At 41.0% G+C, this 27880-nt stretch overlaps 4 protein-coding genes across 5 annotated transcripts in view; 1 reads left to right on the plus strand and 3 right to left on the minus strand.

Annotated features, from left to right (window-relative positions):
- Nucleotides 1–359: 359 nt before the first annotated feature.
- Nucleotides 360–1614, minus strand: RPL36AL (ribosomal protein L36a like). The gene is made up of 2 exons (XM_079700097.1): nt 1552–1614; nt 360–805 (listed from the first exon to the last, which is right to left on the minus strand). The coding sequence occupies exon 2, from the start codon at nt 772–774 to the stop codon at nt 454–456; it is 321 nt and encodes a 106-aa protein (XP_079556223.1). The 5' UTR covers nt 775–805; nt 1552–1614; the 3' UTR covers nt 360–453.
- Nucleotides 1615–2237: 623 nt separating this feature from the next.
- On the plus strand, nt 2238–3578 carry MGAT2 (alpha-1,6-mannosyl-glycoprotein 2-beta-N-acetylglucosaminyltransferase; the record flags this gene model as incomplete). The annotated part of the gene is made up of 1 exon (XM_079699733.1): nt 2238–3578. One exon carries the CDS (start codon nt 2238–2240, stop codon nt 3576–3578), a length of 1341 nt encoding a protein of 446 aa, XP_079555859.1.
- Nucleotides 3579–6131: 2553 nt separating this feature from the next.
- On the minus strand, nt 6132–11227 carry DNAAF2 (dynein axonemal assembly factor 2; the record flags this gene model as incomplete). Of its 2 annotated transcripts, XM_079698914.1 has the most annotated exons (3): nt 6132–6635; nt 7432–7575; nt 9374–11227. In XM_079698914.1, the coding sequence occupies 3 exons, from the start codon at nt 11210–11212 to the stop codon at nt 6132–6134; spliced, it is 2487 nt and encodes an 828-aa protein (XP_079555040.1). The 2 variants fall into 2 exon arrangements, with proteins under 2 accessions (XP_079555040.1, XP_079555041.1); XM_079698915.1 differs by lacking the exon at nt 7432–7575 and having other exon boundaries at nt 9374–11212.
- Nucleotides 11228–14202: 2975 nt separating this feature from the next.
- The window catches only part of POLE2 (DNA polymerase epsilon 2, accessory subunit), a gene marked incomplete at its 5' end in the record, with an annotated part of 30527 nt that continues 16849 nt past the window's right edge, over nt 14203–27880 (minus strand). The window contains 9 exons of the mRNA XM_079700401.1: nt 14203–14325; nt 17782–17849; nt 20064–20240; nt 21087–21195; nt 22886–22963; nt 23051–23110; nt 23840–23894; nt 24068–24157; nt 24709–24881. Coding sequence (XP_079556527.1) covers nt 14307–14325; nt 17782–17849; nt 20064–20240; nt 21087–21195; nt 22886–22963; nt 23051–23110; nt 23840–23894; nt 24068–24157; nt 24709–24881 — 829 coding nt within the window. The 3' untranslated portion in view covers nt 14203–14306. The remainder of the gene's footprint in view (nt 14326–17781; nt 17850–20063; nt 20241–21086; nt 21196–22885; nt 22964–23050; nt 23111–23839; nt 23895–24067; nt 24158–24708; nt 24882–27880) is intronic.

Here is a 27880-nt window from a genome sequence, read left to right on the forward strand (position 1 = left end):
CGGGCTCTAGGTGTGTGGGCTTCAGTAGTTGTGGCTCGCGGGCTCTAGAGCGCAGGCTCAGTAGTTGTGGCGCACGGGCTTAGTTGCTCCGCGGCATGTGGGATCTTCCCGGACCAGGGCTTGAATCTGTGTCCCCTGCATCGGCAGGTGGATTCTTAACCACTGCACCACCAGGGAAGCCCACCTTCTTTTTATATAAATACAAGATGCCAATTCTTGTGGAACTAAATTTAAATAATGAACTTGATAAGAGGATGAACCTTAATTCACTTACAAATAATTTACCATTATTTCTTTAATTTAGAGCCAAATTAGGCCTGCGATTTTACTTATATTTTAAAAAATACAAAAGATTTGAGTAAGAATATCACTGTATTTATTCTCATACAGGCAATTTTTCTGTAACTTAAACATTTTGCTCTCAAAAATAGAAGAACAAAAGATTCCCAAAGCTTAGAACTGGATCACTTGGCCCTTTCTCTTCTTATCTCCTCCGAGTTCAAAATGCTTGCATCTCTTAATGGCCAGCATCCTCTTGGACCTGCAGTTGGGCTCAACACATTCAAGCCTCAGTACGATCTTCTTTGTGGTTTTAGCCTTCTTCCGGAAAATAGGCTTTGTTTGCCCACCATAGCCACTCTGCTTCCGATCATAGCGCCTCTTTCCCTGGGCATACAGGGAATCTTTGCCCTTCTTATACTGGGTCACTTTGTGAGGCTGATGCTTTCCACACTTCTTACAGAAAGTCCTTCGGGTTTTAGGTACATTGACCATCTTTGCAGTAGAGGTGTCTTCACAATGAAAACTGTTGTAAAATATTTAAAATATGGCAGCAAACGTTAAACATTTTGAAAATTCAAGTGTTTTATTAATATTTATAGGAAAATAACATTACATAAGTCAGTAACGTATAATTGCACCAAGTATTCATTTTCCGTATGAGTAAATACGTGCACAGCTTTTTGGAATCCTTAAATTATTGGAGCATTTATAGAATGAGACTCACTGAAAAACAACAAGAGCAGCAGCACAGGGACGCCCAGTACAGTTTCCCCCACAAAGGGGGTTCCTTTAGGGCTTAATTTACCTTGGTTGCCCAACAACTAAAGCGCAGTGGTGTGATACCTAATTTTCTTCGGCAGAGAAAGAAGGCCGAGGCTAGAGTTTATTTTCGCCTCTCCGCGCACCCTCTCCCTCCATGTTCTAGCTCCCGGGCATGCCCGACTCGGGGCGCGGTGTAGAGCCACCTCCACGGCCCGCCCCGTCCCTTCTCCGAGGACCTTATCAGCCTGGTTTCACTTTTCCCTCCGAAGCATCGTCATCCTTTCCTCAGCAGCCCTGAAGGCTGACGTGTCCCTAATGAGTGCCTCCCAGCCCAGCAGCCGCCATGCGGGAGCGCCTTTCCGGAAGGGAGAAGCCCGTTTTTGAAATCCACCAACCAAGGCGGCGGGCCTCGCCCTCCCTCTCCTACCAGGGCCCACACGGCCCAGCCCTGGATCCTGAGCACTGGGGACTCCAGCCGGGATCGCCACCGCCCCGCACCCCGCTTACCTGGAAAACCAGCGTCCACGTTCCTGCTTCGTTCTGCTCACGCCTCACCGGAAAGGGAGAAACGCGCCGGATGTAGGAACTGAGCCTGAGCGACAGCGCTGCGGCCCAATAGGCAGCGGGCGGCGACGGCCGTGCGTCTCCAGACTCGACCGGGAAGCGCCAACCGACAGCCCGAGGGGCGGGGCGGAGGGGTGTGGGCCCGGGGACCGCGGCGCCCGGCGGGCCAGTAGCGGGTTGTCAGAACAGTCGCCGCCGGAGTGGGGCGAGGGTGCGTCCCTCGGTCTGGGACGTCCGGGGCCGCGTAAAGATGAGAGCACAGAGGACGCAGGGCCGCTGGAAGCGCAGGTAACGGAGCCGGGGTGCAGTGGGGCCGCGACAGGCTTCTTCCCGGACCCGTGCTGGATGGAGAGGACCGAGGCGACGCCGTGCCGCGGCTCCTAGCGGCGGGGCCGGTGCCCGAGCTGCAGCTGCCAGGCGAGGATGTGTGGAGCCCGGGCGGCGCGGGGGAGCTGAGAGCCTTCGGGCCCCAGGACCCCCGGGGCCCGGGATGAGTTAGCGAGGACAACTGCGGGGGCCAGTTCCGACTGCTACAGGCCACGGCCGCCGCCCGCCCGCCCCTTCCGCGCCGGAGCCGCTAGCTCTTTTCCGCGCCCGTCCGCCTGCCTGCGCTCCCGGCGCCGGAGACCATGAGGTTCCGCATCTACAAGCGGAAGGTGCTGATCTTGACGCTCGTGGTGGCCGCTTGCGGCTTCGTCCTCTGGAGCAGCAATGGGCGACAAAGGAAGAACGAGGCCCTCGCCCCGCCGCTGCTGGACGCCGAGCCCGCGCGGGGTGCAGGCGCCCGGGCCGGGGACCATCCCGCCGTGTCCGTGGGCATCCGCCGGGGCTCCAACGAGTCGGCGGCTCCGCTAGTCGCGGCGGCCCCGCACCCCGAGGTGGACAACCTGACGCTGCGGTACCGGTCCTTAGTGTACCAGCTGAACTTTGACCAGACGGTGACGAATGTAGGTAAGGCCGGCTCCTGGGCCCCCCGAGAGCTGGTGCTGGTGGTCCAGGTGCACAACCGGCCTGAATACCTCAAACTGCTGCTGGACTCACTTCGAAAAGCCCAGGGAATCGACAACGTCTTCGTCATCTTTAGCCATGACTTCTGGTCGACCGAGATCAATCAGCTGATTGCTGGGGTGGATTTCTGTCCGGTTCTGCAGGTGTTCTTTCCTTTTAGTATTCAGTTGTACCCCAACGAGTTTCCGGGCACTGACCCCAGAGATTGCCCCAGAGACGTGGAGAAGAATGCAGCTTTGCAGATGGGATGCATTAATGCTGAATATCCCGACTCCTTCGGCCATTATAGAGAGGCCAAATTCTCCCAAACCAAACACCACTGGTGGTGGAAGCTGCATTTTGTATGGGAGAGGGTCAAAGTCCTTCGAGACTATGCTGGCCTCATACTTTTCCTAGAAGAGGATCACTACTTAGCCCCAGACTTTTACCATGTCTTCAAAAAGATGTGGCAATTAAAGCAGCAAGAGTGTCCTGAGTGTGATGTTCTCTCCCTGGGGACCTATACTGCCATTCGCAGTTTCTATGGCGTTGCTGACAAGGTAGATGTGAAAACGTGGAAATCCACAGAGCACAATATGGGTCTGGCCTTGACCCGGGATGCTTATCAGAAGCTGATTGAGTGCACAGATACTTTCTGTACTTACGATGATTATAACTGGGACTGGACCCTTCAGTATTTGACTGTATCTTGCCTTCCAAAATTCTGGAAAGTGCTGGTTCCTCAAGTTCCTAGGATTTTTCATGCTGGAGACTGTGGTATGCACCACCAGAAAACCTGTAGACCATCCACCCAGAGTGCCCAAATTGAGTCACTCTTAAATAATAACAAACAGTACCTGTTTCCAGAAACTCTAACTATCAGTGAGAAGTTTATGGCAGCCCTTTCCCCACCTAGGAAAAATGGAGGGTGGGGAGATATTAGGGACCATGAACTCTGTAAAAGTTATAGAAGACTGCAGTAAAAAATTACAATTACAAAAGCAAAAGTAGTGACAGTCTTCTATTTTTGATATTTGTCCAAACAGAATATACAATTGAATAAAAGGGTTTAGGAACTGGTTTCTGCTTTAGTACAACAACAGAATTCTTGTAAAAGGTGTCCCAATATAGTAATCTTTTCCTTTTATGTCTAAGATTTAAAACACAAGTTTTCATTTTGAGAATTGGGTTTTAAAGCTCAATGTGTATCTGCTAAAGGTAATCATTATTGTTAATTGATAAGAAAGAAGGGGAAATTTTATTTAAATTGCATCTATTAATCTTTTTATCCGGAACTTTGTACACTTTTCCACGTTCAAGACTTCTTTTAAGTACAGCAAAATTTATTTAAAATTGTCATATTAGTAAAAAGTATTACAATGAAATTGTTAAGAGTATTAATGGAACAAGCCCAGCTTCACTCTTGACACAGTTACGAGGAAGGGATTGCTTCACTGGTTTTATAACTCGAAAGTTATGTTTGTTAAACACCCTGTCAGAACAGAGTCATTTTCAGTATTAAAGATTCCTGTATTATTGTGTTAAGATTTGCCTGTGCTCTGGAACCTTCATAGAACACACTTTCTTTTGGAATGTATTTGATTGATAAGAAAGTTTAAACACTGTTTTCACCTCAATGTAGAAATACAGTGGGTTTTTTTTTTCTTTTAGTGCTGCCAAAATAAAATACTCATTTTTGCATAAAAAGATTCCTAATCATTTTGCAAATAAATTTTTACACCAAAATCCAGTAAAGACATTCTACAAGGTTTAAAGTTAGCATTACATATTATCTGTACATTGTATAACTGAGTTTGAAATAAAGAAAACCCAGCTCTTGACAGTGCATCCCTTTGGAAGAAACTGGCTTTCAAATTAGCCAGGCATAGATAATGAGCAGTAAAAAGCTGCTGTGTTAAGTGAAGTACAGCCAGAAATGATACAAAGTTCAGTCCTGCCAAAGTGAAACATGTTCTAGTGCCAGCTTTATTTTAACAGAAATCATACTTTTTAAAAGGACAGACACAGTAAATAGTAGGAAGCAGGCTTAAAATTTACTCCATATTTAACATGAAAGTTTCCCTTAACAGTATATAATTGTATTCAACCACAAATATAGACTACTTTCTGTGTAGGTACTGCAATAGTCATTTCAATCTAAGAAAACTGTGTACCTAATGGACAGTCTCAAAACTATTATTCCATCAAATTAAGATTCCTATTATGGTTGAAAAATGTATATGGTCATCTACAATGGAGCAAATAGTTCTCTTGCTTTATGAGCTACCTTTATACTGCCCTCAGCACTCTGGTTCCAGGTTTTACTGGGGTTATAAATGTAAATCAGAATGAACTGCTAGGCTTCGTACCAGTTTTTGGTGCTCTGACCTGACCTCCCTAGTTCAAAGGACTAAAGAAATTAAGTAGTTTCCAGGACTAAGGTAAGGCCAGAGGTTTGAATTAGTAGCTGTTTTTGGAACAGAAATAGATCAGCTCAAGGCCTTGGGGTCAGTGATTAGATCAACAAATATTTTCCTTTCTATATTGTCTTTCATGTTGTCCTAAAATTTTTTGTGAGGAAAAAAAAATCTGTTGGGATTTTCTCCTGGCCTCAAATAAAAATACTATTCCACAAAATTCATAACTTAGCCACTGTTAGATAAATTATCTGCTGCCCTTTTTTAGGTGTTATAAAAGAAATTGATTAGAAAACACTAGCTCTTGTTATTTTCATGTAATAATATAATGAAGACAATTTTCCTATTGGAGCAAATTCTTAGATTATTTTAATTGTCCTGTTCTAAAATTTGTAAATTAATTCTATAAAACCAAGGGATGTTTGAATAATTTCCACAAAATTCTTTTAAAATTTTGAATTTTCAAGGTCATTAACAAATAACCTGTTATTTATATATATATATGTATATATATATATATACATGGTGACATATATGAGAAGAGTAAAATACAGAGTTGAAGCAAAAATACTAAATTTCAGTGTATTTGTATTGTTTGGATCGTTTAATATTGGTTAGTAAAGTTCTTTCCTCTCAGAATCTCTATGACAAGCATAAGTACATCCTATTTAGTGAGACTTATAAATGCGTAGTTTTGAGATTCTCCTCCCACCAACACATGCACTCTAGTGTGCTTCTAGTTAATTGCATTCTTTAGAAATACTCTTTGTGACAGACACAACTTAATGAATATTTTGAAACTTTATTAAAGTAATGGCAAACAAAAACCAAAAACAACACAGAAGTAAATATAAATAGGTTGTATTAAAACTAAATGTTTACTATTAGAAAAAATATACATCAGAGGAATCACAAAACTTATTTCCATAACTAAGGAAGCTTTGTATAAACTCTCTACATGCAAAAAAATAAATAGCTTCAGTTTCCCCATGAGAATAAAAATTGCAAATTTTAATTTTATACTTTCTTGAATACCTTTGGTTTTAAGATAGTAAACAGAGAATCTATTTTTAGTCCATAAGTTTTTACTCAACCTTCAAATTCTAAGATGATACAGAATTAATCCAAGTCATAAAGCAAAGAATTCTGAAAACTGAATGAGCAATGAGTCACATGATCTTTAATAATCTGCACACGACCATCCTGCATATTGGTTTCCTTTATGTTGTCAAAACCAGGTGTATTGTGAACTTCAGTTTTGTTCAGTAATGAAGATGGGTGATCTCCATCTAATTCTTTCTCTTCAGTTATTACTGGTTCTTTTAAATTATCTTTTTCATCATTTGAGTGAACAGAACTTTTGTCTTTTATAAATTCAGGTTCCATTTTTGACTCAGGTTGCTGAGACTTTGCAAACGGCTTCTGAGAAACATCGAGGGCCCCTTGTTGCAAGCATGCAACTGAACCACAACTGTCTGTTTCTAGTACTTTGACTGCTACAGATGAACTGGAATCAGCTGAGGTAGCAGCATGTTGTAGACTTTCTTTTTCAGTTAGATGACTTCCTTCATTGACTCTTTCTTCCTTCTCATGAAGCTGCTCAGAGTTACTACATTCTTGCAACTATGTCAGGAGAAACAGCAAATTAATAATTCTTTGAAACAAATAGAAAAGTAAATTGTACCCGCTGGAAACTTTTTTAAGTTGTGAAGGAATAACCCAGTAGACTTACAGATAGGCCCTCTGGCTTCCCCCTCAAGGTCATTCTCCAAATGCTGCCAGTCATATTTTAATCATGCAAACCTGGCATTGATTCTCTGATTAAATACTTTCATTGACCCTTCATCTCTTTCAGGATAAAATAATCCTGGCCTACAAACCTTTTAACATGGCCTATAAAACCCATTAGCAGTCATTCTTATAAGGGCATTCTTGAATTTCTTGAATTTTCTTGTATTTCTGTGATTCTTTAGAGCCTCTTTCCCCTGAATTCACATTACGAGTCAATTGTGCTAGTTACTCATTTGTGTCCAATACTGAAGACTATAAAAATAACCAAACTTAAGTTCAACTAGAAAGAATGAACAAACTGGATGACATAGTTCCCATGGTTTGAGAGTCAAAAAAAAGCTGTTTGTCCCTGGACTAATACTCATAATTCCCAAATGTTAGTTTCTCTCCATTCCTCACTGAACAGTTATTTTGGGATTAAAGGAGATAACATAAGTGAAAATGAACTGCTGATGTTTAATAGTAAAATACATATAAAAAAGTCTTTATTCCTCTTAACGTCACTCTTCCCAGCCATCAGGTCCACTTAGTTTAAAGTTATGATATAAAGAAATCAAGAATTAAGTTATTTGTTAGGCTTCAACCTTGTCCCAAATCACTACTCTTTAGAGCCCACCAAAATCCTTACCTTTGCATGTATTTCAATCTTACTATCAGTAACCTGAAGAACTTCAATTAATGGTGGGGTTAGGGGCATCGTCTGTTTGAATGGAGGGCTCAGGACCTCTTCAAGAAACTCATTAACGTTTTCTTCACTGACAAATAACCTTTCCTAAAATAAAAAGAGAAAAAATATTCTACCTTATTGGTCATACTTGACAGAGTTGTATCTAAAAACAGCTCATAAAAGTTCTCACACAGTTCAGAATTGCACTTTTAAAATGTTTATTTTAATGTTATTCCTATGCTGTTTTGGCAAAAGAAAACTGAGTATTGTACAGAGCAATAAGAACAGCAAGAGTATATAGATATATAGGAAAAGACCCTAAAAGAAAAGTCTTAGTTCCTTTTCTAGGTCTCTATTAAATCTGAGGTATGTTTTCCCTCCAAGTAATCTTACTTACAAATTATCTTCCTTTATTTTTCCCCCTCTATTTTGTAAGAATAACATCACCTCTAGAGTTATAAATGCAGTCCAAGCTAGAAAATGTAATTTAATTTTAGAACACTTCCTAATGAGTCAGCGAAAGATACACAGACAGGATCTATTTAAATTTTGTGTGACCAGTTAGCCTTTTAGTTCTTGGCTAGGTAAGAAAATATATTCTTTAGTATTCTCTCAAATGCTTGTCGATATAGTTTTTTTTCCCACATTGTGAGTTATTTTCACATTTATTAAAACAATTACAGGAAAACGACTGCCCCTTCCTAAATTTCCCCTTCTGATGACATAAACAGATAGTCTATTTCATATTTTATATTCTCACAAAGTATCTTACCTAGCCCTGGCTATTTACTTTACCATTTTTGGAGGGTTTCAAATTAACCACTTCTCACAGAAGATACACCTCATAAAGTAAAAATTTAACTTATTAGCAAATTTCTAGAAAAACACAGGAAGAAGTAAAACTTCCTGGCAGGTTAAAGCCCGAGGCCCCAAACTTAATTTTTAATATATAATCTGTGCAACTAGTGTTGTGAATTTGGGAATTTAACCCTTGAATATCTTAAAAGAGCTAAAAAAAATTTACATGTAACATTGATACAAACCTCAATCAAAAATACCAATTAATTGTTCACTTATGAGTTTAAAAATTTCTATAGAACGTCAAACTTTTTTTTTCCCCAGTATTTGCCAATAGTACTGGAATATTGAATCTCAAGATCCTCAATAATCTGAAAGGTATAGTAGCAACTACGAAATGATATCCTAGGTAAACCTGATAATGCACAGCCCCAGTTTTTGCCCAAAAGAGATGTAGCTGATGTGATGTTGGTACCAACAAAGGCTTATATTACACTTTGTTAAATGCCAGCCATTGTGCCAAGTACTAGCAGGGAACAGATTAAAACAGATGTAAAAAGAGGTAATTTCAATGTAATATAACGCCCACCAGAAGACAACCCCACCAATATCAGCGACTGAAATTAAGCAGTACCATATGGCCGAGAGGGCAAGGGATTTAGATTCACACCTGCAAGTTGGTTTTCCTACAAAAGAACTGTGTGGCACAGGCTGAGTTACTTTTGCTCTCTGGAAGTAAACTATTATTTACTTTCTAAGGCTGGAAAAAGCTATTTACCAACTTAAAATATGGCCATAATAGAATGCCTCTTAAACCTATTTGTGTCACAACCCCTTTGAGAATATGACTAAAGTTACAGCCCTTCTCAAGGGCAACTGTGAAGATTTGAAACCCATCCACCAGAGAGGATGCGTTAAGTTTTTTTCGTTGTTTTCAATATGCGTTTAAGTGTACTTAACATCTTTCATCAAGTGCATCAATTTCAAGTCATCAGGAGAGAAGTTATAATGGGAAATCCTTTGTTTAGGATAAACTGAGAGTGTGCCTGTGATAGCAAGTGGAACAGAATATTTCAAATATTAGGACTCTAGAAAGAACTGTTACCTGCAAAGAATCTTTGTTTAAACCATAATACCACTCTCTCCACTGTCCATGGCACTCTGGAGATTTGGCCAGTTCTATCACTGCATTGTTTGAAGAAATGCTAATCACTGGTTCTTTGGTATTCAACTTATTCTCTGGAGTAAATTGCAAAACGAAGGAATAATAAACTAAGTCTTGGGTGGAGAAGGACAGTTTGTACCAGAGGGGAGTCACTTCCCCTTGAAGACTTTGAGGCTGGATCCAAGGCACTTGAATGAGCAGAGTCAGGGATTCTTCATCCTGATTACACTGCAAAGGCGGACACAGAGGTTCCCCGCGGTCGGTCCCGGGACCACCCATGGCTCGATCAGCTGGCTCCCTGCGGGTGCCTTCCCGGGCCTCCAGCGCCTCCACGCCAAGAGTTCGGCGCGCGCTCACTTTTCCTGCAGAAGACCCCCTGTCAAGGTCCCCGGATGAAGTACTAGGAGCGCCTCCGCCACCGTCCCCAGGTGAGTTCCCAGCTCCGGGAGGCGGCTCCTCCCGGATGCCTGTTGTTGATCTCTCTTGCCCGCTGAAATCCCGCTCCTCGGGTTCTGAGATGCGCTCCTCCCCGGCGGCGTCCGGGGTGGTGATCCCGGCGTCCGCAGTCCAGCCTCGGCTGGGATCCGGGCCTCCGTCCGCCCCACCAACCCCCGCCGGGCTCGCCTGCTCCTGGTGATTGGAAGCGCAGGGCGCGCCGTCAGTTCCGGGCCGGTCGGCGGCCTCTTCCGGGGTCGCGGCGGGCTCCGGGTGCGTGGCGGTCAGCGCCACAGGTAGCGTGACCACCAGCTGCCGCCGGGCCTTGTTGAATTGCGCCTTGCCGCAGCTGTCATCCACCGGGTACGGGAGCGAGAGCCGCAGCCGGTAGTCGGGTTTCCTCGAGTCGAGGCACAGCAGCTTTCCCGTCACCTCCAGCGCCGCCTGCTCGGCCGAGCGCAGTAGTGGCAGCTCGATGGTGACCACCAGCTCCTGGGGCACAGTACTGGGGGCCGAGTCCCGAGAGCAGCGGTAATCCTGGAGGTCCACGTGGTGGCGCTGCACCACGCTGTAGCTAGGCTCGGTGGGGGCGGGCTGTAGGACGGCCTCTGGAGGGGAGGGCGCCTGGGGCCTGGGGATCGCAGCGCTCCCGGCGGCCTCCGGGTGCCGGTAGGGGTAGGGAAAATCGGGGAGAGGGCTCTCCGGCTCCCCCTCGGGCCGGGCCGGGGAGCCCCCGGGCAAGGGCGTGCGTAGCACGGCGGCCTCCGGGATCCCCTTGTACTTGACCTTCAGGATCTTGGCATTCCTGCGGTCCAACTTCACGCCGAACTGCTTCTCCACGGCCTCCAGGGCCGTGGCGTCCAGCATCTGGCGGAAGCGCTCATGGCGTCGGGCCAGCGCGAGCGCGTCAGGGTGGAAGACCACGTCGTAGACAGTGTAGCGGCTTCCGCGGCCCCCAGCGTACTCGCGGCCCGGCGCCAGGCTGTAGGGCAGGGACCACTGGCCGCCGGATGCCGCGCCCCTGGAGCCGGGCCGGCTGCTGGGCGCGCACACCAGCGCGTTGCTGCACACGTTCACGAAGCAGCGCCGGGTCCCATCCAGGCTGGTGCGCAACACGTGGCCCGGTTCCGGGTGCACGAACCGCACCTCCACTCCTCGCTCACGCTCCAGGGCCGTGATCTCCTCCTCGTAGCGCCGCCGGTTCTCGGGGTCCGTAATCTCCTCGGCGTACTCGGAGAACATTCGCCGGAACTCCGGGTCCCGGAAGGCGGAGGTGAGCTGCTGGACCTCCTCTCCGCTCAGGTCCAAGTCTTCCAGCGGCGAAGAGGCTGCCGCCTTGGCCATGCTGCCCCTCGGCTCCTTGCCCAGGGGCCAAGGGAGATGAATCTGAGACCGAGTGGGAAGAACGCGTCGTAGAGTCGCCGGTCTGGGGAGAGTGAGGCGGCGGAGGCCTGTAACCGCCAGAGAATTGAGCCTCGGGCAGCGCGTGCTTGTTGCCATAGTGACACCACCAACATCCGGGAGGAGGGGCAGGAACAGGGGTGACCGAAATCAATCAGAAATAGCCTTAGTTTCTTCAAACCAACATTATGCATATTTTAGATTCCTCTGCCATGGTGCAGTTACCTCCGCAAAATAACCATCTGAATAATTATCATAATTAACAGCATCATGTACGTTATCCATTGTTCACAACACTTCAAGGTAGACCTAATCCCCATTTCACAGATGAGAAGATAGGACCTGAGAAGTTACCTGACGAAAGTTACAAAGCTAATACGTTCACAAGCTGTGATTCTAACAACTTTATATGCTTTATTCACTTCGCTAAACCAGCATTTCAGTCTCCTAGATATTTCACCAATTTGCCGTTTACAACTCTCATTTGGTGCAAGAGATATTATGGGCAGGCTATTCATAAATAGCCAATGATCAGTAAACATATGACTTCTTTAATAATAAAAATGCAAATATAAGATACTACATATCACCTATCAAAATGGAAAAGGCTTTTTTTAAAAAACAATTACTCTATTTCCTTGGGGTGGTAGAATTATATTAATAAAACCTTTCTAGAGAGAGTTTGGTAGCTGTATAAAAAGCCTTTAGAATGCGCATACTTTTTTTGATCCAGCAATTCCAACTTTGAGAGCATGCTCAAGAAACCATGATTCTAAAAGTTTGGGAAGAAGCTAAGAATTCAACAGTGGGACTAGTTGAGCAGATTTTGGTACAGCCATGCAATGGGATTCTATGCAGCCATTCAAATAGATATTATAGAAGAATATTTATTGATTGGGGTAGTTATTAATTGGTAGTTGTTAAATCCAGTGATCATTTTTCTGTTCTCATTTTATTGAAACTCTCAGCAACATTTAACACAATGTTGGCATTACCTCAATGTCGAGACACCATCCAGGTTTCTCTCCTACCTCATCACATGCACTGGCACTTCCTGTGGTTTCCCCACACTGAGACCAAGTGTTGGCTTTTCTCATAGCAGAGAAATCTCAACCTACTCCCGTCTTGTGTGATCTACCTGGCCCCTAAGGCATAATGTCACATGACGGTGCCTCATACCCAGATTTCTGCGGTGCGGTCAGCCGTGCTTCAGCTGATTAAACACCAGGTCGGGGAGCACACCACCTCTCTGTTCCCCAGAGTATTAGCCCTGGATACCCTTGCAGTGCTGTTCCTCTGCGAGCCCATTTTTCAGACCTCTACTTCCTTTTCATTTCCAGACAATGTCCACTTCCACCTGATTCTAGTTCCTCTTATTCTAATAATTATTGCCTGATTCAGGCAACTTATCGGCTCATACATAGTTAACTGCTCTGCTTCATCTTACATCACCTTGCTAACCCGTAAACATACCCTATCTTTTTAGGCGTTAAATGTGTTCCTAACGAAAGCTTTCATATTTAGCTCTATGGTTCTTGTAACTGGACCAACAACCTTGCAGTTTCTATTTCACTTTCAAGGCCCAAATTGTAAATTTTCCCAAGTAATCTAGTAGCTTTTGAACTTGTGCCTTGATTTCACCGTGCCTTGATTTCACCTTTAGTCAAAATTTCCAGGCTATTCTTTTTTTTTTTTTTTTTTTTTGCTGTATGTGGGCCTCTCACTGTTGTGGGCTCTCCTGTTGCGGAGCACAGGCTCCGGACGCGCAGGCTCAGCGGCCACAGCTCACGGGCCCAGTCGCTCCACGGCATGTGGGATCTTCCCGGACCGGGGCACGAACCTGTGTCCCCTGCATCGGCAGGCAGACTCCCAACAACTGCACCACCTGGGAAGCCCTCCAGGCTATTCTTGAAATTAAAGCCAGTCTTGCTCTTCTAACATCAGACCTCTTCTAATACTCTGAAATTTTACACCCTTAAACCACATCTCAAATTGCCACTTCATCCTTAACCAGAATTCACTTATCACAACATTCAGATTAAATTTCTTGAGGAATTTTCTTTCAGTGTCATTTTAATTTTTTTATCAGTATCTCTTCCCCAAAAAGCTTTGAAAGAAATATCTTCCATTCCAGGCTTTCTGTAATATTAAGATTATTCCTACATTTGAAATACTCTTTGTACATTTAACAACTTCCTGTCATTCAGATTCATTTCTGGGCCATCACCATAGTCCCACCCCACCCCCCATAAACTAATAGATAAAGGCATGGTGTTGAGTTATTATACCCAAAATAGCAAAAGTCTGCTTCAAAGTGAATATTATTCCTTTCAAATGTAAAAACTATGGGGACAGTGTGTTCTTAAATTTTCAGTGCCAAAAGGTAATTATGTAATGAATATCATAGTAATATCCTGAAACAAAGATTTTCACTATCATTAGAATAGATTCTGTGACTTGAAATTTAAACAATTTGCAATTCTTGAATATACTATTAAGACTCTTATGGTGAACATTAGCGTGTAACTAGTACAGAAATAATGAAACTTACATTTTTAAACACAAATGTATACTTGGATTATATATTTTTACACATTTTCATATTTTTCCTAACAGATTATGCAGAAAATATTTTTCCTATAAAACTCTGTAAAGTATACCATCATGTTTATTTTATTTTATTTATTTAAAAAAATATTTACTTATTTATTTGGCTGTGCCGGGTATTAGTTGCCGCATGTGGGATCTTCGTTACCGCGTGCAGGATCTCCATGGCGGTGTGCATTTAGTTGCCGCGTGCGGGATCTAGTTCCCTGACCAGGGATTGAACCCGGGCCCCCTGCAGCATGGAGTCTTAACCACTGGACCACCAGGGAAGTCCCCATCGTGTTTACTTTAATATTTCATAAAATAGAAATTTAAGCAGAACATCCTAAAGTTTACCATAATTTTATTGTAACAATATCAAAATTACATAAAATATAAAATTAAGCAGAAAATTGATGAATTCTATTTCTTCAGATGGTCTTTAAGAATCTCAAAACCCTTGGAGTTTGCTGAAAAAAGAAAATATTCATAAAATTAAACATTTTGGAAACCTAAGTTATTGTACATTTCCTAATATTTAGTTTTAGTTAATTTTAAAAATAGGTCAATACATGCATATTGTTCCAAATTTAAAAGGGGACACAGTGAAAAATAAGTCTGTCTCACACTCTATTTCTGCTCTCAGAAGCAACAGTATATCTTATAAAGATTGTCTAATCATATACAAGCATGTGTGTGGGGTAAATGCTTTAAAAACACACAAGTGGTAGAATACAATGAACACTATTCTACCCCTTTTTTTCAATTAGTAATAAACACATATTTATAATTTTTAACTAATCCCTTCCTCTATGGCTTTGAAATTTAATATAAATTAGAAAAGTTCTGAATAACTTTTAAATAGATACACATTTAAGTTATTTGTTTTGCAATTTTATAAAAACTACAGTAAAAACAGCTGTACCCAATGTTATGCATAAACCAAGTATACCTGTAGGATAAATTCCTAGAAATGGAATTGCTGATATATGCAGTTGAGGTCTTAAGAAAAAAGTTTTTACCATTTTTTATTCTGACCAACTCTGTGTGAGAATGGGTGTTTCTCCCCTACATCACCAACATTGTGTTTTTAAATAAAACAACTGTATTTGAGAGCACATGTTGAAACAGGGTTACACCTTATCTACTTTGGCTACATTTCTGTGGTTAACTCTACAATATGATTTCACAAATATTCTAAGAAAAAAATTCTTTTTAGGAGAAACTAAGTAGCAGTAAAACCAAATTATTTCACTATATCATGAAAACTTTTTCTCTCTCAAGAAAGAAAAAACCAAAAAAGTCACATCAACTTGTTTGATCCAGCACTGAAAAAACTCCTCAAACTATCACTACTAAATTATAGTTTGGGGCTTCCCTGGTGGCGCAGTGGTAGAGTCCTCCTGCCGATGCAGGGGACACGGGTTTGTGTCCCCATCCGGGAGGATCCCACATGCCGCGGAGCGGCTGGGCCCGTGAGCCTGGCCGCTGGGCCTGCGCGTCCGGAGCCTGTGTTCCGCAACGGGAGAGGCCACAACAGTGAGAGGCCCGCGTACCGCAAAAAAAATAAAAATAAAAAAAATAAATTATAGTTTGGAAATTATGTCAAGGGTTTTCAGCATCTGACTCCACAGATGATAAAGGGACCAACTATTTCAACTCAACAGTGAATGTCAACTGCAAGTCAAGGACTGTTCTAGAAACTTTTAAGAGGGACAGGCACATAAGTGACTAAAACAGTGTGTTAGAACTGTCATAGAAGTCTGTATACAGTGCTTAGATTCTAAGCACTGTACTTAGATTAACAATTCTGCATGGCAATCAGGGAGCATTACAAGAAATGTAACAAGTGTCTTGTGCTATCATAATAAATCGGTTAATTTCCTATTGTGGTTTATTTGCTTATCTCCCAACTCATTAAAAAAAGAATATTAACTGGTTTGCCAAGATAAATATAATAAAAAGATAAAAGTAAGGAAATCAGGAAATTCAGGTAAGAGAAAAATACAGATCAGAAAAGAAGAGGAAGCCAGAGCCACAGCCAACATTTTTGCTAGTAATTCCTCTGCTGCTGTAGAGGTGGGCTGCACATTTGGCCGTGCTTCCTGGCAGCTAACACAAAGGGAGTCTATTAGTAGATTTATAGTCTCCCCAAGATGAAAATAAACAGTTGCTTGGGACAGACACAGATTTCTCTTGTCCTGAGATCTGTTGAAAGTGCCCACTATTGGTTTTCATAGCAGAATAAGTTTTATATGTCTGTGAATTTATACCAAATCTCAGTTCAGTAAAAGTCAATGTAAAGACGGACAAAATAGGGAATTCCCTGGTGGTCCAGTGGTTAGGACTCTGCACTTTCACTGCCGAGGGCCTGGGTTCAATCCCTCGTTGGGGAACTAAGATCCCACAAGCTGAATGACGTGGCCAAGAAAAAATTTTAAAAAGGTGGACAAAATATGCTCCAGAGGTGACCTAATCCTGGGGTCACAAAATCACTGTCAACAACAGCAAGTGGTTGAGACAGGTAAGAGCGTTGCCTTTACCTAAAGGCATTCCAAGTCAAAAACAAATTTGTTTAAGGATTCATTGTGGGCTAGGTGAAGTCAAACACATGTTCAGCTTATGGAATAGAGGCTAGAATATCAATGACTTTTTTTTTTTTGTGCTACGCGGGCCTCTCACTGTTGTGGCCTCTCCCATTGCGGAGCACAGGCTCCGGATGCGCAGGCTCAGCAGCCATGGCTCACGGGCCCAGCCGCTCCACGGCATGTGGGATCTTCCCGGACCAGGGCACGAACCCGTGTCCCCTGCATCGACAGGCAGACTCTCAACCACTGCGCCACCAGGGAAGCCCCTCAGTGACTTTTATAAGAGTATCTGTCTGGTTATATTCCAAAAACTAAGCAGTGCCTGGAATACAGTAAGATTCAAGTACACGTCAAATGAGTGAATCCAAGAATAAAATTTAGAATATCCCAAAGTGAACGGACTTTAATCCTCCATGAATACTGAGCAGCAAAAATAATGCAGAAATTTTTTTTCAAGAAATATATATAAGAAGCTGTTAATCATGGTTTCAGGGTTAGGAAACGGAGCTACTTTTTCCTTTTCAATTTTATACTTTTAAGCATTATTTGAAATTTTTATCATGTACTTGTGTTTTTATTTAAATAAAGATGTTAATTACAAAATTAAAAAGAGACAATTGGGTTGGGTGTTCAAGATTATATTCTCTGAAAACCTGGAGGTATTTGGTTACTGTTCTTAGGTGGGAAACAAAATATAATTAACCAAGAAATCACACGTTAGGATGCCTGAATCTAAGGGAAACCGTTAAAAATGCAGATTTCTGGGCCCTACAACTGGAGAGAGACATTTGATAAGTTTGGGGTGGGATCCTGGAACTTACCATTTTTAAAAAGGACCCCAGAGGATTCTGATGCACATGGTCTACAGGACACCCTCTGAAAACCACTACCCACCAAGTGATTATTCTTTTTTCCCCAAGACCTCCCCCCAACTCCAACCCCTCACCATCACCACACTCAACCCAGCTCCCCTACAATTCTTTGCTCCCAATTTAAGGCAGATTACCTAGGTTTTGAGAACCAACCATGTGGACGGCAAGGCTTACCTCTTGGAATAATAACATCATCAGGAGTCTGCCTGTAAAAGAACTAGCCCACCTCCACAGCCAGTCTGAGATTTCCCTCAGAAAACAGTTCTTGGTCTATTTCATACAAATGTGCCATCAAGTACATACAGTTCTGTGTCTCCCAGCATGAACACAGTAAGTTCAGCCTAGAACATTTCCAATGAGCTACTGTAGACTTTTAAAAACTTCAGCACACCTACAGAACATCTGAATTTTAGCAATATTAGACCAAGAGACAGCTGTTTCTTGCTGTTTCTGAGGGCACACTTACCTATCTTCTACTATCTTACTGGAAGGATAAAAAACTTTGAATGAAAATCCACTTCTTGGAAAAGAGCCCTTTGGAGAGAAAAATGCCCATAAGTGAATACTCAACTTTTAAAAAAGAATCCCTAATTTTAAAATCAAACTCCTTGCTCCTAAATTAAAAATAAAGTTACAAGATGTGACTATAAAGTAATGAGACAAAGTTTTATATGCTCTTTATAGAGAAAAAATATTACTATAAAATACCTCCACTTGAAGCAAAAAGTCAAGTTGACTAGAACAGTTAATGCTAACAAATGTGACTAGAAATGCTTAGGAGGGGTTCTACTTAGTATAAGAAATAAACAGTACTGGGTGATGCTAAATAAGCATATAAGACACTCAAACATCATGTTCGAGAAGTCTTTCCTGCCCCTCTCCCCAGTAAAAATCTGGGTTTGATGCCCTGCCATTGTGCCCCCAAAACAACTGAGCAGTAGTCACACATACAATTATCTGTCCATTACTAAACTCTAAAGTTACTGAGCAGACTCTGTCTTTTCAGTCTTTGTGACCCTGGCACTAGCTCAATGTCTGGCCCATTGCAGGCATTCATTAATGGGAATAAGTATCAAGAAAGGATGAAGTGGGCTTCCCTGGTGGCGCAGTGGTTGAGAGTCCGCCTGCCGATGCAGGGGACATGGGTTCGTGCCCCGGTCCGGGAAGATCCCACATGCTGCGGAGTGGCTAGGCCCATGAGCCATGGCCGCTGAGCTGTGCGTCCAGAGCCTGTGTTCTGCAGCGGGAGAGGCCACAACAGTGAGAGGCCCACGTACCGCAAAAAAAAAAAAAAAGAAAGGGTGAAGCAATGTCAAAACCAAGTTTTGGGCTTGCCCAAAAGGTTAAAAAGATATAATGATGGTGTAGGAACTGGTTGTTTACTCATTTACAGCATGAAAAAGTGGAAAAATTCAGAAATAAAGTGGTTTCAAATAGAGCGTTAACTATGAGAATGCCCAAAGAGTTCCATTTAAATAAGGAAATAGCCTCATTGTGACAAGAATATTGAAATGTGAATAAAGATTCTACAAAAATTAGGGCCACAAATTTCAAACAATGAAACCAAATCAGCTGACTGTGCTCATCCTTAGAGCAGTAGTTCCCAACCAGGGACAAATTTTGTCTCCTAGGAGACATTTGGCAAGTATCTGAGGACAGTTTCGATAGTTACAACTGGGGGCTGCTACAGGCATCTAGTGGATGGAGGTCAGGGATGCTGCTAAACACCCTGCAATGCGCAGGATGGTGCCCCAGAACAAAGAATTATCTGGTCCAAAATGTCAATAGTTCTGTGGTTGCAGAAGCCAGACAAAATAAATGTGTGTGTGAGAAAAGCAGTAAGGGATGATGTTTCTAGAAATGACCTAGATGAAATAAAAAAGTACTAAAGTTTAAAATTCACAAAAATCAAGGAAACATACAGATTAAAAATCACTAGTGAAGGGCTTCCCTGGTGGCGCAGTGGTTGAGAGTCCGCCTGCCAATGCAGGGGACACGGGTTCGTGCCCCAGTCCGGGAGGATCCCACATGCCGCGGAGCGGCTGGGCCTGTGAGCCGTGGCCGCTGAGCCTGCGCGTCCGGAGCCTGTGCTCCACAACGGGAGAGACCACAACAGTGAGACGCCCGCGTACCGCAAAAAAAAAAAAAAATCACTAGTGAAGATATTTGACATAAAAAGCAACATTATGCAGCATTTAGTCCCCAAGTTCAAAAAGTCAATCATACTTTTATAGAAATTCAGAAGCAACTCGTAGACTCTGAAGCAATTTCAAGGTTCTGCATAAAAATGAAATATTAAACTGTGTCCCAGTAGGAATTTCCACATTTATCAGTCTTAGATTTTTGGGACTTGGACAATTTCCAACAACAACAATAACAACAACAAAAAATCCTCCTCAAAGGACAAGTACCATTAACATGTTTAAAGGGAATGGAATACATGCTCTGAAAGTAATTTCCAGAAAGGAATCCCAAGGAATCCCAAGGCAAGTTACTTTGAAGGGGAAAATATTCATCTGGATTTATAAGCTTTGGTGCATTTTTTTTTCTTTTTAAAGAAAAGTCACGTTACTTTATAGTCACATACTCTTTTGAAAGTTTAAGAACTTTCTGTTTAAACCAAATTAATTCAGTGTTTCATTTATAGTATATTTTTACTCCAACAGTAATTGATTAAACATATATTTTAAAGAAGTAACACTCTAATCTTGACAAATTATGACTACATAATGTTAACTACGTTCTTACAGGGTTTATGCAGAGGCATTCAGTATTGGTCAAAGTAAAAGGATCGTATTTGTCTGCGATGACAAGTAGGTCAGGCACAGGGTACACTCTCAGAGCATAGTCATACGCCCAATACACCGGGCAGACATAAAGAGGGAGAGGAGTCAGGTGTCCTTGGGATAAGATAGTCTTTACAAACTACAAAAGAATGACACAAAACAAACTTCAGTGCATTTGCAAAAGCTAAAAGAGCAACAAAGAATTTCAAATTAAATAGTAATTACCAAAGTGACTTAGAAAATTTGAGAAACAGCTGGGAAAACTGAATTACAAAACCTTGGGAAAACTGATATAAAATGAAATCAACTATCCTATATTTTAGAAGAAATTTATGAGTTTTCATTCAACACCATAAAAGCTACTCCCCCAAATAGTCATTTTGGAGCAGTTGTATCTTTAGCTGTATAATAAACTCATTTACTAATTCTGTTCATCTAAAAATAATTCCACAGCTTGAGTAATGCCAAGAATATATACTTAGCCTACATACACTTTAAATGTTATAAAATACATACTAAAAATGCTCTGTATGATCTACTTCCATACTTCCAAATGAGGGTACATGTAACCAGTGATTGACAACTGGGAATCTTGAAGCTACAAGATAAACACTACACATCCTCCTGATGTGGGCAAATCATAGGAAATACTTAATAAACATGATAAACATAAACATTTTATTTAAACAAATATATATATATTGAAGTACAATGTAAGATTTATGAGTTCTAAAGGCAAAACAGGAACCTCCAAAGAAATTTCCTGCTACTTCGGGGCTTTCTTCTGCCCATTAGGGGATACGTCAGTAAGAAAATTGAGAAACACTGATTTAGGAACAAAAATTACCTTACTGACAAAAGTGTGCTGAAATTATTTTGAACTATAAATAAAAACAACAAAAGGGCAAGTGATTAAGTGGCTTAACAAAATTTTATATAAAGCCACATGTAATTAAGATACCTTAATAAAGAAGACACAACTTACATGATTAGGAATGTCCAAATTGCTACTGGGAAAACGGACACAGTTTCTGCACATTTTATTCACTAAGTCTTCACGAAAGACAATAATTTCTTGTGTACAATACTGAATTCTGAAATAAAAGCAGTAGTTGAATGTGACTTCCTCAGAACAAAATATGAGGTAACTTTAAAGGCAAGATGTTTTATAGTACAAAGCCATTCCCACTTCCCATTGTTCACCACAGAAAAAATGCAACCAGAATCTATTCACCCATTCATTTGACAGTAATTTATTGAGCTCTTAATATGTGTCTGGCACTATTCTAGGAATGAGAATAAACAACAGATACAATAATTACACAGTATGTTGGAGATGATTAAGTGCATGGCAAAAAGGAAAAGGCTAACAGGAATCATTTAGGGGAAGGGAAGGTCTAGAAGGCTGGAGTAGTAAATAGGAGTATTGGAACAGGTAGGGCTCATAATGAAGTTTGATCTGAGCACAGACTTGAAGGAGGTGAGAGAGTCAAGCACACATGCAGAGGAAGAACACTGCAGGCAGAGGGAACAGGCAGAGCAGAGGCCCTAAGATGAAACATGCCTGGCACATTTGAAGAACAAAAGGAGCTGGAGTGGCTGGAATAAACGAGGAGAAGAAAGTCGGAGAGGAAATCATGGAGGAAACTGGAGGCCAGATCATGCAGGCCATGACTACCACTGCAAAGGATATGGGCTGTTACGGAATAACATGAGGGGCCCATCTTTCTGAATCAGTAGGGTGGATGTGACATGCCTTACGGTTTAAAGGATCACTCTGGCATCGTTAAGGACAGACTACAGAGGAGCAGGGGTAGAAGCTAGAGAACAATGAGGAGGCTATTACAGTGATCAAGGTTAAAGAAGATGGTAGAGGGTTGTAGAGGGGGAGGTAGAGAGAGGTGGCCAGATTCTGGATATATTTTGAAGTCCTTCTTCAAATTTTTGAAGGACTTCCTAAAAGCTTACATGTGAGGAAGAATCCCAAAGGTTGGTCTGAACGACTGGAAGGATAAAGGCGTCAGGAACTACGATGAGGAAAGCTATGGAACAGGGTTGGGGACTGATGAGGGAAAAAGATCAGAAGTTCAATCTGAAGTTGTCTATTAGACGTCCAAGGGGAGATGATGAGTACGCAACCAGATATGTAAGTGTGGAATCTGGTAGAAGGTTTGAGCTGGAGATATCAATGTGGCAGCTGTCAATATACAGAGGGTAATTAAAGCCCTTGGACTGGAAAGGTCACTGAAGGAGTGAATGTAGGTAGAAAAGAGAGGAGAAACAACAACTGAGGGCATTCCCTCAGTAAGAGCCTATGGTCACAGTGAGTAGCACATACAGTAAATGTGTAATCCTTTCAGTCTTCCATTGTAACTTTTCTTAAAGGATGTGTAATTGGAATATCTATTTTTAAATCTCCATCCATTATTTAAGCTTCTAAAGTCAGTGTTAGTGAATTATTTAAATACAGTTAAAACATTTTTAAAGTTTTGAGAAACCTAAAATAGAAAGAAATTTTCTTTTCATTTTTATCCCATAACAATCAAAACTCAGAGACAAATTTTAAGAAACAGGTTAATTTTTTCCCCACTTTTTGTTTTTGCTTTTTTTTGGCCACGCCTCCCATGGCATGCGGGATCTTAGTTCCCCAACCAGGGATCGAACCCACGCCCCCTGCTGTGGAAGCGCAGAGTCCTAACCACTGGACCACCAGGGAATTCCCAAGAAATAGGTTAATTGTTAAATGAAAGGAAAAAAACGCAACACAAAAATACTAATATTTACCTGCAAGGATTAGTAGTAAAAACTGAAAATGGTACTCTTTGTCTGAATTCATTAGTGATGCTTTCAGCAAATGGTGGCCTATAAAAACAATTTATGAGATATAGTATACATTTTTAAATTTTATAGAATTTTCTTTACTGTTGCAAATATCTGAATAAAACTTACCTTGGTAAGATGGAACCAAATCCAGGATCCTCTGGACCAGGTACAAACACAAATCGACTACTGTAGCAAAATTCAACATAATTCATTCTAAAAATATTGCACCACTATCCCGTAGTCCAAAACCAAATTATTGCCTTTAATTAAATTACAAATTTAAAAAAATTAAATTTCATGCATTTTAATAAATGAACTACTAAAAGGCTCCAGACCAATACTGTCCAATAGATCTTTTTGCAATGACAGAAATGTTCTAGACCTGTACTGTCCAATTATTGAGTGCTTGAACTGTGGCCAGAGTGACTGAATTTTATTTTTATTTATTTTATTTTTTTATTTTTGGCCACGCCCTGCAGCTTATGGGATTGTTTTAGTTCCCCGACCAGGGATGGAACCCCGTCACCACACCCCACCCCCACTCGCCTGCAGTGAAAGCACCGAGTCCTAACCACTGGACCGCCAGAGAATTCCCTTAAATAATTTAAATTAAAGAGACAAAAAAAAAAAAGAGAGATGCACGTGGGCAGTGACTATCATATTGAAGAGTGTAGCTCTAGACCCTTAGAGTAATGTCACCAAGAAATTTGGAATATGGTGGAAATTATCACTCTTCCTTTTAATACTTTTCATTATAAATCTCTACTAGAGTGTAACATACATTATCATGATAGAAGGTTAATTTTGTCTCTTAACTGTACTAATTTTCTCAACTTTTTCTTCCATCCATTTCTTAACTTAGGATTCATTTTTTTGTGTTTCTTAAATAAAAAATATAGCAATAGAAATCATTACCTTTGGTGAATATTTGGGTATTCACATATTATATCTGCCAAAGTCTTTAGGGAATCTAAAATTTTAAAGGGATATTGAATTTAATTTGCATATGATATACATAAATCAAATTTTATTTTATTAGCTACAACTCTACATATTTTGAATGAAATTAAAATATTATAGATTATTTCTTATCAATTTAGTTTATGTAAATGTAGAAACACTTATTAAACAGATCCTCAATACCTTTCAAAGCTTGAACCTGATTTTTTCCATATGGTACAGATGAAAAATTGCCACACAGAATAAAGCAGGTTGGAGGTGCTGGTGAATAACCTAAAAATAAAAGAAGAAGTGAACATATGGAGTGTAGAAATCATATTAAAATCTTTTAACCATGAGTTTCTAAATAATGAAACCGTACTGTTTTAAAAATAATACCTTATTTAATAACATTATTATAAAAAATAGTAATAGTGCCCATTTATTGAGCACTTATTTTGTGCCAGGCCCTGCAATGGCTTGATTAATCCTCACAACACCCCTGTAAACTGAGAGAGAGATTAAGTAACCTGCCCAAGGTATTAGGCTGCAGCTTAAACCCAGTTCTGTCAAATTCCAAAGCCTAAGCTGTCCTCCACTCTTGTACTATTCTTAGGACTAATTCTCATTTATCATGAATACACAGACAGACAGACACACAACAGAGTTATTTTTCAAATGTAAAAATGTAAGTCTTTAAGATGAATTCATTTAAAATATTTCACCACTGAATCAATGTCTTTTAAAAACTAGACTACTCAAAAAGATACATTTTTTTAAGAATTTAGTTTTAAGACATGAATTATCATTAGAGTTCAAAAAAGAATAGAAAAAATGACACCTACCAGAAAACATGGTGTGAAGTTTTTCTAATACTTCTACTTGGTCCAACCAAACATCAGATATAAACACAAACATGGCATCTTTATTCTCATCCTCTAGTTGTTTTAGTTTTGCAGAAGTCTTCACAGATGTATTAGAAGGTCCTCCAAAAAAATTAACATTTCCATAGTATGCCCTAGGTAATTATAACACAATTATTACCTTCTATCCTATATTCTGTTGGAGATTTCTGATATTCTACAAATTTAGCTTCTGTCTATCTAATGAGGTAATTGTCTCATCATGTAAATTGGACCATGAAAATGTATTATTTGGGGCTTCCCTGGTGGCGCAGTGGTTGAGAGTCCGCCTGCCGATGCAGGGGACACGGCTTCGTGCCCTGGTCCGGGAAGATCCCACATGCCGCGGTGCGGCTGGGCCCGTGAGCCTATGGCCGCTGAGCCTGCGCGTCCGGAGCCTGCGCATCCGGAGCCTGTGCTCCGCAACGGGAGAGGCCACAACAGTGAGAGGCTCGCGTACCGCAAAAAAAAAAAAAAAGTATTATTTGTAGCACAAAAAACAAGTTTATTTAAGTGTTCTAAAATTAGAAAGGAAGCAATACGGAAGCAGTAAACAAAGTACAGATATAGTATACCTGTACCTTTTAAAACTTACTAAAGCAAATATTAAAATAAATCACAATTTCCTATGTAGTTGAAAGTAGGAGAAATAGATACTCAATTTGAATAAGTAATAAAAGTCTCAGAAAAAGTGCTAGCCATTTGACCAAGCAATTCCACTTCTAGAAATCTGTTCTAAGAAATTAAGGATGTCTACAAAGACTAACATACATCCCAGAATTGGAAAATCTGGAAGGAACACTAAAGCTTGCAAAAAGGGTCAGTAGGAAATTGGGGTGATCTTCTGGACTCTCAGCCTCTACTGCTTTGCCACCCACCCTTCACTGGCTGCCATCCTACAGTTCCCAGCTTAAATGTACTACCCCCAGAGAAGCCTCCCCTGAGGATCCCAAGAGAAGTTAGATTTCCCCATTACACACACTTGTAGGACCCTGCACTTCTCTTTTGTAGAACGTATCAAATTTGTAATCAGCTAATTATTTGGGTGACAGTTTAATGTCTATCTCCCCAATCCAACACCTAGCACAGAGCCTGGCAATATAGTATCTGCTCAAAATACACTGCTGAATATAACAAATCATGTAATTAAAAAAGTATTTCATGGTAATGGAAAATGTTGACTGCATATTAAATGAAGCAGGTTGCAAAGCAGTGTATAGTATGTATCCATTTTTAGTGTCCAAAAAAAGGGAATAGATATAGACCTATGTATTCATTCATAAAAAGAAACTCTCTATGTAATATGTGTGTGTGTGTGTGTGTGTATATATATATATATATATATATATCTTTTTAGGTTGCTGTAATTATATCCTATAAAGTCACTACAAACACTGCATTAGGGAATACTGAACCCTTGCTCCTAAGGAAAATATGTACATATCAGATAGATTGTAATATTAAATCCTAAAAACAAAAACAAAAACAAAAAAACCCCTCATGTTGGTAGATTCTATTTTCTTTATTTTACAAAAGAGAAAGCGAGGTTCAGGTTCAGAAGTGTTAAGTTCTCTCCCGAGGCCATCCCAATAGCAGGTGCCAGTGTTAGGTTACAATCTTGCAGTTATCAGAGGAATGAAATAAGGTGAAATTGTATGAAATAATTATATGATGATTTCAATTATATACCCAAACATAAACCAGAGCATCACAGACAGAAATACCTATTAAGCTGATTCTTGAGAAATTAAAGTTTAGAAAAGCCTCACTAACACCTTCCATCCTTGGTACATGGAATACAGGAAGTCCCCTACATATGAACCTTCAAGTTGCAAACTTTCAAAGATGCAAACGTCCCCCTGTATGCCAGCTGTTGTACTGTACTACTGTACTTTTCAAAGTACTGTACTGTAAGATTAAGAACGTTTTCTTTATTTTTTGTTTGTTTTTTATGTATTATTTGTGTGAAAAATATTATAAACCAATTACAGTACAGTACTATATAGCCGATTGTGTTAGTTGGGTACCTAGGCTAACTCTGTTGGACTTACAAACAAGTTGGACTTACAAACAATTTGGACTTACGAACGTGCTCTCAGAATGGAACTCATTCTTATGTAGGGGACTTACTGTATAATGTGCAAAGACAGGAGCAAGAGGAAGGCCTATTTTCCGAAGAAATATTCTACGAATTCTAGGAACTCTAACAACACGTTGAGCTCAGAAAACACAAGTCACATGCTCTGTACCAGTGAAAGAGAGCAGCATGGCAATGAAATCCCAGCAAATCTGTACCTAAAAAAATTATATGGTAGACTAGGCAATGGTGGGAAGGCATTAGGTCAGTTCAGATCCTTTTGAGATGGGACCACGTTGTAGACATATTTGTATTCATTTATCCTTTTTTTTTTTATAGATTGTATTTATTTATTCATTTTTTGGCTGCGTTGGGTGTTCCGTTGCTGTGCGCGGGCTTTCTCTACTTGTGGCGAGCGGGGGCTACTCTTCGTTGTGGAATGAGGGCTTCTCATTGCGGTGGCTTCTCTTGTTGAGGAGCACAGGCTCTAGGCGCACAGGCTTCAGTAGTTGTGGCATGTGGGCTCTAGAGTGCAGGCTCAGTAGTTGTGACACACGGGCTTCGGTAGTTGTGGCTCGTGGGCTCTAGAGCGCAGGCTCAGTAGTTGTGGCACACGGGCTTAGTTGCTCCACAGCATGTGGGATCTTCCCGGATCAGGGCTCTAACCCGTGTGCCCTGCATTAGCAGGCGGATTCTTATCCACTGCGCCACCAGGGGAGCCCCTCATTTACCCTTAAAACAGTATTTTACACATAGAAAGAACTCAATAAAATATCTATTGTTGAATTCACTGACTGCCACCAGCATACAGCCCTCTGAATTTTACTTTGGAGGTATTTTAAGAGAAAAGTAATTTATAATCCTAACTGGAATAAAATGATTATTTTACTTTAACATACTTTATGACACCTCATACCAGTCCGTTGGTGTACTAAACACATACAAAACAGTTTAATTTAGAGAAAATGAGACAATTTAAATGGAAGATTATTTGAGACATTTTGGCTAAACTGAAATCAATGGTAATACTCATGGCCA

Source organism: Hyperoodon ampullatus (assembly GCF_949752795.1).
Source record: "Hyperoodon ampullatus genome assembly, chromosome: 3".
Taxonomy (NCBI): Eukaryota; Metazoa; Chordata; class Mammalia; order Artiodactyla; family Ziphiidae; genus Hyperoodon; species Hyperoodon ampullatus.

What these genes read in the sequence shown, in the direction of transcription:
- RPL36AL (XM_079700097.1), bottom strand. Translation starts at nt 774, where the DNA reads ATGGTCAATGTACCTAAAACCCGAAGGACTTTCTGTAAGAAGTGTGGA.